Below are 12,529 nucleotides of genomic sequence, written 5' to 3'. Positions count from 1 at the left end.
TCTCTTATATATTTTGTATGTACCATAAGGTCTTCAGTACTAGAGACATTATAGGTATTTAGTGGATCTTGTTTATTATAGAAAATTCTTATATATAAAGAAAGTTTATGTAAAATGAACTACAGGTTACTGTCAGTTCTGTATTCATATTTATTTCTACATAGAGATCACAAATGTGACCTTCTTTAGGGTGCAAAATACTTTAAAGTAAAAGACTAATGATAAGGTATAGAGATCAAGAAGTAAGAGGAAGTTAAATGTTTGGTGATAATATTTTTACCTTTTAGTGATTATTTTTGTCCTACTGAATAATTTACTGAACTACTCATAAACTACTGAAACACCTTAGTTTCAAAATTACACTTTTCTTGCAGTGACACAGTTCTCTGAAGAAAAGACACGTGATTTAACAACAGGAACAAATATTTTAAACTAAGACTATCTTGAAAACTCAAGAGACATGTGGTTGCTGTAAAATTCTTTTTCCACACTACCCTACAGTGGTTGCATTTATTTCTCTTTTGGCATGTAGCATTAGATATTCTGTATTTAACCCCTCTTAATGTTTGCTAATGTGTGCCTCTTTGCAGTTCTCTTTATATATTTCTATAAATAGCATGTTTACCATTAGATTTTTTATATCCAAGCTGTTATTCAAGAATAAATTAATGTATCTTCATTCTGCCAGAAAGAAGCATGTACTGAAAGCTAAATTATTCCCCATTTCCTAAGCAGAAATAATTCTGTGCAGGGAAAGGATGGAGATAGGCTTTGCCTTGAAGCTGTTGTGAGAAATCTGTGTCAAGAAGCTGTGTATATTTATATTAGTGTCAGGAGTCAATTTAAAAAAAAAAAAAGTGGTGTTAATATATTGATAAACATGGATCAGTTTTACCTGTCTGAAACTATCCGTTTTTTTTTTTTTTAATACAAATTAAAGAATCATTTGAGTGTGATTCTAGTTTTTCCACTGAAGTAGAACTCTAGTTAGAAATATGAGTCATAAATTTAAGGAATGGGTCCTTCCTACTTCTTGCTCACTCCAGAACTGCCCATGTAGGTGATTTTCCTACCACAGGTGTTTCAGAGGAGGAATCAGGTATAGAAAACTACTGGGAAGAAACCTGATTCTTCTCTTGGCTTGTATATTTTAAACACAAAGCAGACAATGTGTTCAGTAATTCAATTAGTTGTACGCCAGTGTTTAGAAGAGACTGAGAAGAATACAGTAACACCTACTGAGTTATATAGGGAAATTCTAGAATAGCTATTGTTTCTCAGGATTTAAATACTTAATTCTCCTAGAAGATTAGGCTATATTGTGACAGGTGAAATATGGTACAAGCACCCTTTAATGAGTACTGAGGAAAATAGATTAGACTTCCTTTCCATCTGACTTAGATTAATGTTCATGATTTAGGTTCATTTACATGCATCTTTTTTTATTCTAATGTACCATATGCCTTAATCCTGCTGCATCGTTTGTTACAATTTTTTAAATGTATTTTTAATTTTCAATCAAAGAAATGAAAGCTTGACTGCATTGACAGGCTATGTCATGAGAAACTTCACACATACTTTTTTTGGGGGTGGGGGGAGGGTTGTTTGTTTTTTATGTTGTTTTATTTATTTATTTTAAGTTTTTTAATTTTATACTGCATTTTATTGAATCATAATCTGTGAACTTGTAATATATTTAAACATAATGACTTGATATATGATACATTGTGAAATGATTCCCCCAGTCAAGTTAATTAACATATTCATCAACTCACATAGTTTCCTGGGGGAGGTGTGTGTGTATGTGTAAGAATGCTTAAAATCCATTCTCTTAGCAAATTTCAAGTATAGTTACTTACATTAGATCCTCAAAATGTATCCATCTTTTAACAACATCTGTAGCCTTTGACCAATCTCTCCTTATCCCCACAACTTTAGCCCCTGTCAGTCATCATTGTACTGTTTCTATGTGTTCGATGTGGTTTTGTTTTGTTGCGTTGTGTTTAGATTCTATATATGATACAGACATACTTTTTGAAGGTCTTTTTCATAGTTTCTTGAATGAGTGACGTAGATATTATTTTCCTTGTTTATCTACATATTACCTCTTCTGAACAATGTTTTATTTCTTTGAAGAGTAGTTGTGATGCTGAAGGGCTGAGAGAAAGGATAAATTAATTTTATTCCTTCATTTTATCTTTGCTGCTGCTACTGCTAAGTCGCTTCAGTCATGTCCGACTCTGTGTGACCCCAGAGACGGCAGCCCACCAGGCTCCCCCGTCCCTGGGATTCTCCAGGCAAGAACACTGGAGTGGGTTGCCATTTCCTTCTCCAATGCATGAAAGTGAGAAGTCAAAGTGAAGTCGCTCAGTTGTGTCCGACTCTTAGCGACCCCATGGACTGCAGCCTACCAGGCTCCTTCCAGGCAAGAGTACTGAAGTGGGGTGCCATTGCCCTCTCCATCATTTTATCCTTACAACGCCATTTTTCTTTTTAGAAGTGAAGAAATTTTGGGATGGGGTCTTGGGGCAGTGCCTAAAAGACATGGAGCAGGAGTAATTAAGATATCTGTAGCGATCATAGCTTCTAAGGAGCTTCAGCTCCCCCGTGGAACCGTTGGATTCTAAAGGGTGAATAATTAAGATGGGGAAAAAAGGTTTTGTTGCTTCAGTAGATAGCCTATAGATTAACTCTGTTGTCAAAAGATTTTGGCAGCTCTTTTACTCGTACTAAGATGACTATCATAGTTTAAAAACAAGCTGCTAACCCATATGGACTGCAAATTCCAGCCTGTTTTACCCCCATTCCACTCCGATGTCTGCAGTAACTGTAGCGAACAGAGCCTTCTTCTGAGGTTTAAGTATGGAGGAATAGGAAGGCTTGTGAGTTTTCCTGTTTGAGCTCACTGAGACCCATTCCCCACAGTAGTCAAAACCAATGTCTATGCCTCTAGTAATAAAGCAAAAGAAAGTCTCCATCGAAGGATATAATTTAGAGAACACTGGTCAAGAGAACCAGGAGACCTGGGATGCAGACTCTGTTCATGGTGAGTCAGCAGGGGTGGAGCCAGGTTCTCAGTGGGCGTGTCCATGGGTGTGTCCTACGGCTCAGCTCTGCCCATCTCTTCCTTACTGCTCCCAGGAGCTGAGAAGGGGCATTCCTGGCCGGCAGAGTCCTAGTTGTGAACTCCCAGCAACATCCATCTTCTCCATGCTTCTTAGATGAATACACTGATTTTATGACAAACAGAACTCCTGGAACTCACCAATCACCCACTTCACAGCCACATCCACACTCTCAAAAATGTACCCCCAAGGCCACGTGATATCACAAAGTCAATCCTCCCTTTAAAATTCTACGAGAAGTATCCTTTTCATTGTTTTCACCACTGTAAATCTCACACCTATCTTTATTTAAATCAAAGAAAAGACAAATAAGCCTCCAGAATATAAAGTTTCTGTCTGCAGCCAAACCCTGGAATGCTGGAATTTGAGCTGTTCTCAAGCATTATTTAGTTGTTTGACCTAATGATAACTTCTGTGCAGTCCACCATATTATTAGAATAAAATGGAGTAAGTAATTTTGTAAGAAAATTTGTAAATTTTCTAAGTGGATAGGATTTAGAGAAAAACAGAAGACGACATTAAAAGAAACACTTGGAAAAGGAAAGCTAAATGTTTCATTTATATATTTAGTTGTGACTCATTGGAAAAGACTCTGATGCTGGGAGGGATTGGGGGCAGGAGGACAAGGGGACGACAGATGATGAGATGGCTGGATGGCATCACTGACTCGATGGACAGGAGTCTGGGTGAACTCCGGGAGTTGGTGATGGACAGGGAGGCCTGGCGTGCTGCAGTTCATGGAGTCGCAAAGAGTCAGACACGACTGAGCGACTGATCTGATCTGATCTGATCTGTAAAAATAATTTTTAAATGTGCTAAGAAGCATAAGGGCTCCCCTGGTGGCTCAGAGGGTAAAGAATCCATCTGCAGTGTGGAAGACCTGGGTTCAATCCAGGTTCAATCCTGGGTTCAAGGTTGGGGATATCTGCTAGAGAAGAGCATGGCAACCCATTTCAATATTCTTGCCTGGAGAATCCCCATGGACAGAGGAACCTGGTGGGCTACAATCCTGGGGTCACAAAGAGTCAGACACAACTGAGTGAAGAAGCACACAAGAAGCATAAAACATTATTAATACAAAACGCCTTTGCAGCATGGCAAAGCAGAGGATCACAGCTTGAGAGTCGTTTGTACTTTGAGATTGCTTTTCTCCAGCCCTTGTGGGTGTTCTAAGATCACCAACCTGGGACATCTTCAGTGTCAAAAAACTAATATTATTTCTCACTCCTTTGCTTGACCCAGGCCTTTGGAAAGATAACTTGAAATTACTTTCATTATGGTGTATTAATTTTTTAAAGGCTATGGTAGTTAACTTTTAAATGAAATGTTATTCCTTATAGATTAAAAATGGAATACCTCAGTTTTCTGAAAGCCCTATTTGAATCTTTAAATATAAATACAGTTCCCTTTTTAAGTATATCCATGCCTCCCATCAATCGTTTGCCACCAAAAATTATTTTCTAAAGCAGAAGCACAACATATATTTCAACCCCCATGAAACAGCATTGCAAAATTTGGTAACATCTGCATATTTTCTTTACTGATTGCAGTGTTAGTCTGAAGTTAATTATATGAAACTGACTTTTTTTTCCTCAGCACAACTTTTATAAATCACATTTAGTTTAATTGGTACTTTGAATAATAAATTGTTTTTCTGCTGGGGCATATTGTTTGATATTGCTAATGAAATGATTTTAATGTTCAGCTTAGCTGTTTGGAGGACTCTTATTTTGTCTTATATTTTTAAATGTAATTCTCTATTGTAGCATACTAATTAACTTGATAACTACTTTCCTTTAAAAAAAAAAGTGTTCAGTATAAAATTATATAAAAGCACTGCTATAAGTGGCCAGGAGATAATGTTTTCATAATTCAGCTTTATGTGGATCCTTCAACTACAGCACATTTTTGTGCTAGTGTTATTTAATAATATTTTGTATTCATCATTCTTGAGTGTCAATTACCACACACTTAGTGGCCCATCAATAAGTATCATTTGCCTTTATTCATATTGCCTATTCATATTCATAATCATAATCATATTGCCTATATTTATTGCCATTATTAATCATAATGCCAGTATTATCTTTAAATTGTGTATATAGATGTTTGATGGGTCTAGACATCCATCAGTGTTAAGTGGAGTGGCAAGGTAACAGAAAGCCTGTATCTCTTAAATACATGAAACTGGTATCATTTATATTCATTCATTTCAACAAATATTTATTAAATCTTATTCATGTGTGATCAGTATCCTTGCTATCATCTTTGTGGGCAAAGGTAGAAAAAATAATTGAAAGACTTAGTTCTTATCCTGATAAATATCATCACAGTCAGGGCTCAAGACTCCATGAACAGTTTTCTCCCAGTTATATATTGTGTGGCAAATTATTCTCTACATTGTGTGGTATAGATAGTTAAAAACTATAAGAGATTAGAGGAAGGAAACTTCAGTGTAAGTTAGAATCATGGCTGGGGACCTAGGGATGGAGGTGGGACCTGAATTGAACATCGAAAGATTGGTTAATATTTGGAAGTGTGGATGAGAGGAGATTTTGTGTGTTAGTAATAGCATAAACAAAGACGCAGAAGCAAGAATCTTTGGAGTGTTCAGAGGACAGTGAGTCTTCCTGGGCCAGCTCAGAGTTCATGTTGGTGAACTCTGGGAGTTCATGTTGGTTGTATGACATGAGGTCATAGAGGGCCAATCTTATAAAATAATAGTGAACTGCTGAAGATTTCTAAATGAAGATACAAGCAGTTCCTCATAAGAGCTCACATGAGGGTCAGAGAATAGACAGGAAATCAAGGTCTAAGAACTACATGAGCACAAATGAATAAGGCCAAGCAATGGGGCAGCCAACAGGAAGCCCTTAGGGGGTAAGAAAGTCTTGAAACTTTCTGACAAGAAAGTTATCAAAGTCTTGAAACATGTCTGCCCTGGCAGGAACCCCTGTAGTCTTCCTTTGGGAACAGAAATTAATTCCAGGGTCCTAAGTAGGTATGAATGGATCTTCTAAGGGAAATATTAATATGAATCAGTGAACCCAAATGGAGATCTGGATCAAAGTGGAGTTTTAGAAAAATGAACTTGTCGCTGTTATAGAGAATGATTAATATAGGGTGAATCCAGGTTTAGATGGACAGTTGATAAATAAGGAGTAAACTTATAGGAACTTAAGCAACAATTGTAATTGTGGACATTGAGAGAAGTGATACATATGAAAAATAAGTCTAGGTAGAAAATGTATCAGTGAAAGGTGGCTCTGAGATTTCAAACCTGAGTGAAGAGGCAATAGTAATACCATGGACAGAAGTACAAGCCTTAGGGAAGAAAGCTTTCCATGAAGACCTTTTCCGAATCCAGTAAGCTTGGCTAGGAAGAACATTCACAGACATGGCCAGTGGCCAACATACAGAATAATCAAGACCTCCACTCTCATATCATGGAGATCTTTGAGTGAGGTTTATTTTCTCTTTGGCTTTTGACCATATCAGAGTTTTTGAGTAACTCTTGAAAGGTGTGTTTACTTAGGGCTTATTGTTTAAATACTGGTAGAAATATGCTGAAACTTTAGCAGGTAAAACACCTGGGCATATGGAACTGGAAATCAGTATTTCAGTATGCAAGTAGATTACCTCTAGGTAACGCATTTTGTGAAATGATTTTGCTAACCAGAACTTTCTTTTTGTTAATTGGGTATTATTGTCCCATGAGGTCACGTCACTAAGACAGAGAAAATGCATGATAACAGTTACTTGGTCAGAATAGGGTAAAGTAACAATGTTCAGTTTTAAAAAAATAGTCAAAAGAGGGACTTCCCTGATGGATCAGTGGTGAAGAGTCTTGCCCTTGCCTGGCAGTGCTAGAGACATGGGTTCAATCCCTGGTCTGGGAAGATCCCACATGCCGTGGAGCAGCTAAGCTCCTGAGCCACAGCTACTGAACCTGTGCTCTAGATCCCACGCATCACAACTACTGAAGCCCACACACCCTGGAGCCCGTGCTCCACAACTAGAGAAGCTACCAAATGAGAAGTCCATGCATCACAATGAAGAATAGCCCCTGCTCACCACAATTAGAGACAGTCTGAGCATAGCAACAAAGACCCAGCACAGCCAAAAAAAATGTTTTTAATTTCAGAAAGTCAAAGGAGATGTTTAACAAAAAGAACTAATTATTTAACATTTGCTTTTATTTATTTATCTGACATCATCCCTATCAGAAACTGTTAAGTGCTTTCTGTCCATTACTTGATTTCATTAGCAAATAGCCTGGAGAAGGCAATGGCACCCCACTCCAGTACTCTTGCCTGGAAAATCCATGGACAGAGGAGCCTGGTAGGCTACAGTCCATGGGGTCCCGAAGAGTCGGACAGAACTGAGCGACTTAACTTTCACTTTTCACTTTCATGCATTGGAGAAGGAAATGGCAACCCACTCCAGTGTTCTTGCCTGGAGAATCCCAGGGACGGGGAAGCCTGGTGGGCTGCCGTCCATTGGGTCGCACAGAGTCGGTCACAACTGAAGCGACTTAGCAGCAGCAGCAGCAGCGAATAGCCCCATGAAATATGTACTTTTATTATCCTCATTTTCCAGGGAAGGAAACTGTGACCAGAAGGTTAACTCGAGTCAGATAATGCAAAGTTAATTGGGGATCCAGCCAGAATTCCCCATCAGGTCTAGCATGATTCTGAAGCCCTATCCTTAACTGCCACACTATATTGTCTCTTCTGGCTTGAGCAAGCAAACAAGGTGATGGGGAATTTCACTAAAACTTTGGCATGTACTCACCAAAGATTAGATGTCTGTCAGGTGTGAAAACCATGAAGGTTCACTGATAAAATATGCCACTGCATGTTTAGCAACCAATTTTCTCACAGTTCGGGCAATGGAGGTCTTTGAACCAGACTCAGTGCATTAAGAACTTAAATATCTCGAAGCTGCATGTAAATACATTATAAGCCTTTTGCTACCTTGATGACTTTATTGTGATTCAGAGGCTCTGTGAACAGCTTAAACTTACGTTCGGGATGTAGAAAATTATTTTGCACATTTTAGGAAATAGCTATTGATTCTCAAAAAAAAAAAAAAAATCTGAGATATCAAACACTGTTTAAAAAATGTTTAATTAAAAAAATAAAATATACCTATGAAAAATCCTCTATACACTGAATAAAAATTAAAAATAAACATGGCCTATGTATTCATATGTGAATGACATTTTTGTATGCATCTATTTCTGTGTGTTTCTATCATAGACACAAAATGCCTGCCAAAGTGCTTAAATTTTACTTCTTCCTTCACCTATAAAACTAACAGCGAATTGTGTGTTTTCTGTTCTTCTCACAGCTGAATTTTTATTCCTCCTGTGGGGTGTTTATCTCTGCTATGCAGTGCGGACGGTCCCTTCAGCATTTCATGAGCCGCGCTATATGGCCGTTGCAGTTCATAATGAGCTCATTATCTCTGCTATATTCCATACAATTAGGCAAGTGATCTGTAGAGTTGCAAAATAACTGTTTTATTTTTCTGATGTGTTGCAGTTTAATTTAAACAGCAAAACTGGGTAAGATACATAATGGAAAGATTTAGGAAGGATAGTGTTTTGTTCATTGACTAATTTCTTTGTCACAGAAATGACAAATGAATAGTTTTTTTTTTTAACTCTGCTGCTCTTAGTTCCTTCTGATGAGCTGTTTATTGCCTTCATTTATTTGAAAGGGAATTCACTGTTATTGTATTATGTTAAACCACTTCTGGGGTTGTCATTGGGTATTGTTTATTGTATGTCATACTTTTTGTTCTGGAGCCATGAAGCAATGCATACATACATTATAAAATAGATACAGATAAATCATCTATGATTTCACTCGTGTTTATTATGTTAGTTTATACTTTCAAAATCCTAACACTCAGATAACTTACATATGTGAAATAGGTTGAATTCAAAAGCAAAATCCATTCCAAGTTGATGGTTGGATTTTTGTGTGCAGTTGGATTTTTTTCATCCTCACACTCTTTCTATGGTAAGAATATGTGGCCTAGCCCTCCGTTTCTTGTTATTCCATATGGTTCCATAGCCAAAGAGTACAAAGAAGAAAGAAAATGGCTTATGAAAAATGAAGAAAAATGAAAGATGCATGACTTATCTTTTGAGAATTTTCACCTGATTCATAATTGAAAATAAATCTCAGCAAGAAAATAAAAGGAATCCATTAGTTTGAAAAACAACAAAGAGATGCCATTCAATTACTTGATATACATTAAAAGTTAAGACACACTTTAAGTAATTAGAAATTTTGAGTATTAGTCTTGGCCCTCAGTGGAAAGATAGAGATTAATGAAAGGATGAAAAAGTGATGATCTGTGGAAGTTTTACAGGTTGTTTATCATCTCTCACTGTAGTCAGTAATCATAAAATGATGTCTTGCATTCAGTTGATATCTGAATGCACAGCCACACTTCAGAAAACACTGTTTTAACAGAGCTAAAGTGACAAGAAACATGTTAAATACTTGTTAAAAATAACTTTCCTATTTTGCTTAGACCTTTCCTACAGAGTTGCAAACAGCCCACCAGTTCGACCAGAAGAATCATAAAAACCATGAGCTTATATGTAGACACAAGCTCTATTCAAGGATAAGAAGCAATAACAATTGAAATCAGCTGGATCTGTCTTGGCAAATTTTTCCTGGAGTGAAATAATATTAAATAAGGCATCCAACATCAGCAAAAATATTTTATATCAGTAGGATATATATGTTCCTCTTATCTGCTTAAAATATGAAATTATGTATACATATATGTATGTATTTGTACATGCATATATATAAATTAAAAACTATTACTATAGATTATGTACAGATTTGCTATCTTTCTTACCAAACTATCAGACTGAACAAAAAGAACCTAAAATAACCTAAAAGGGTTAAGTCTAGAAGGATGAATAATGAGAAAGCATTTTGCTCAGTCAGTTCTAATTCTTTACTTATTTTTAGTACTGAGCATAAATCTAACTTTTGGGAAAGTGCAAAACTTTTAAAAAGTCTGCCTTTATTCTTAACCTCAATTTTCAAATATTTCTATGCACCTGACTTTTAGACCTGTTTAGTTGAAATACTATTTTTTAAAATGAATCTTTAATACTACTGCAAAATCCAGTTGTTCTTAAGATATTTCTAATCAGAAGTACAACCTAAAAAAAAGTCTGTCAGTAATTAAAAGCGGATTAAAGACAACTGATGTTAGTATATTTCAAAATTATTTTTTGGAAGAGTCACTGGTTTAATTCAAAACATACGTACCCATTCTTTTCTCTAGGTATTGTCAGGCTAGTTTCAACTTCTGTTGGCATTTGAGATAGGAATTCCCTGTACATAGGATGCTTTTAGACTGTAAATCCATCTCCTCTGATGTACCTGTCTACTCCAGGACTGGCTATGGCCCCAGAAGATTGGCATTATTTTCAGGGGTACATTTTATATTGCTTCAGTGCTTCAATACTCTTGTCTCAAAGACTGTAACTTTTTATTGAGTAAGATAATCCTATATTAGCTCTTAAAAAGAAATCTTACCTGACCTGGCACAGATGGGATTCCAAAGTATTCCATTCCTGAACACAGTGAATATTCAGTCATGTTCAAAGCAGGTATGAAGCTACCCTTCTCACAAAGGAATTCAGAAAGATGTTAATCCAGAGACTCTGTTTTAGTTGTCTGTGAAGGACCACAGTTGTTTTGCACTTCTGTCTAAGTCTGTGTTGCTTATGTCTCCAGACACAGGGAAAAGACTCTGTCTGCATTTTGATAACCCCTGAGCTTCCGTTTGACCTTGACTTTGGAGGAGTAGGGTGATGGGGGTAAAAATGAGGAAGAAATAGCCTTGATGGAAATTTTATCTTAGATGTTAATAATATGTATTTAGGAAATTTGTCTTGAATATGGTATAATGCAGAAATAAAATTAGTCTCCTCTATTTTTAGATTCATATATGTTTATTTCAGGCTTCCCAGGTTGTGCTAGTGGTAAAGAAAGTAGTGTGTTAGTCCTTCAGTCCTGTCCAACTCTCTGTGACCGCATGCACTGTAGCCCGCCAGGCTCCTCTCTGCATAGGATTTCCCAGGCAAGAATACGGGTGGATTGGCATTTTCTTCTCCAGGGGGTCTTCCGATCCCAGGGTAAAGAACCCGCCTGCAATGCAGGAGACCCGAGTTCAGTCCCTGGGTCAGGAAGATCCCCTGGAATAGGAAGTGGCAACCCACTCTTGTATTCTTGTCTGGAGAATCTCATGGACAGAGGACAGAGGAGCCTGGCAGGCTACAGTCCATAACACTGCAAAGAGTCAGACATGGCTGAAGTGACTTAGCACACATGCACACATGTTTATTTCACGATTAAGCATTCTCTTAGGATTTAGCTTTTCAAATTTGATGATGTATATCATTGAAACAAAATGCTAATTCTCTAATTCCAAAATCTCATAGTTAGCTTTCATGAATAAACAATAGATGGGAAACATTAAAAGAATATGAGTGCAAAATGACCTTAATAAAAGCAATACCTGGTTTTTGCTTAAAGATGAATCCTTAAAACATGAGTTTTAGTTTGTACATGTACCTACTGATTTGTCAAAATATTCCAAAATTGCAAAGACAGATATCAATAATGAATTTTTCCTACACCTTACTTGCAGGGCTGTCCTGGAAAAGAGCATTATAAATTCCTCTATAAGATTTTAAATATGACATTTTAAAATATTTTAAAATAATTTGATGCTCTATAAAAACTAAAATTTGTATTTTAAAAGATGTGCTTTATACATCCACTGTATTTCAGTGTTTAAAAATAGTTTAAAAACGATGTACTTTAATACCCATTAGTACATTCATTTTTCCCATTACATTGTTTACCGTATCAGTCTCTGCGGTCATTCACCAAGACACATATTTACCCATTTTTTCCTTAGTTCTGACTAATGTTTTTAAATGAAAACTGTTATGATCAAGAGTTATTTGACTGTGCCTTATAATCTAAATTTCCCTGAAACAATAAATTTTTACCCTACTCTTCTTTTGAAGAATTCACATGTGTTCACTGCTTATGCTTTGCACGTTCAACTTACCTACAAAATAATCAAGAAAATGTTTAGCACATTATATAAGTATATGCTATCTTTCTTACTGTTGATAATTTAAGGAAATAAAGAGTTTGTGTCTTATGCATCTAGTTAGGGTTCCTTAGACCCTTATTCTTCTGTGATGAAAATACTGGGTTGACCAAAAAGTTCATTTGCATTTTAGTTTTTCCATAAGATCTTACAGAAAAACCTGAAGGAACTTTTTGACCAATGCAATATATGTTGTAGAAATAGCAGTATGATTTCTGACTTCCTTGCATTTACTG

At 36.5% G+C, this 12,529-nt stretch overlaps 1 protein-coding gene across 3 annotated transcripts in view; it reads left to right on the top strand.

Moving 5' to 3' along the window:
* Positions 1–12,529, top strand: part of GPR158 (G protein-coupled receptor 158) — a 305,034-nt gene that overhangs the window by 281,466 nt on the left and 11,039 nt on the right. For 2 of the 3 annotated variants that reach the window (XM_086334348.1, XM_086334347.1), the window contains exon 8: positions 8,478–8,616. The exons of the other annotated variant lie outside the window; for it this stretch is intronic. In XM_086334348.1, the coding sequence (XP_086190474.1) occupies positions 8,478–8,616 (139 nt within the window). The remainder of the gene's footprint in view (positions 1–8,477; positions 8,617–12,529) is intronic. 3 annotated transcript variants of the gene reach the window in all.

The sequence above is a fragment of the Bos grunniens genome, chromosome 13 (genome assembly GCF_055505025.1).
Source record: "Bos grunniens cultivar Pamir isolate PY7600 chromosome 13, Bosgru_T2T1.0, whole genome shotgun sequence".
In the NCBI taxonomy this organism is placed as follows: domain Eukaryota; kingdom Metazoa; phylum Chordata; class Mammalia; order Artiodactyla; family Bovidae; genus Bos; species Bos grunniens.
The sequence above is the reverse complement of the archived record's forward strand: the minus strand, read 5'-3'. Positions and strand labels throughout refer to the sequence as shown.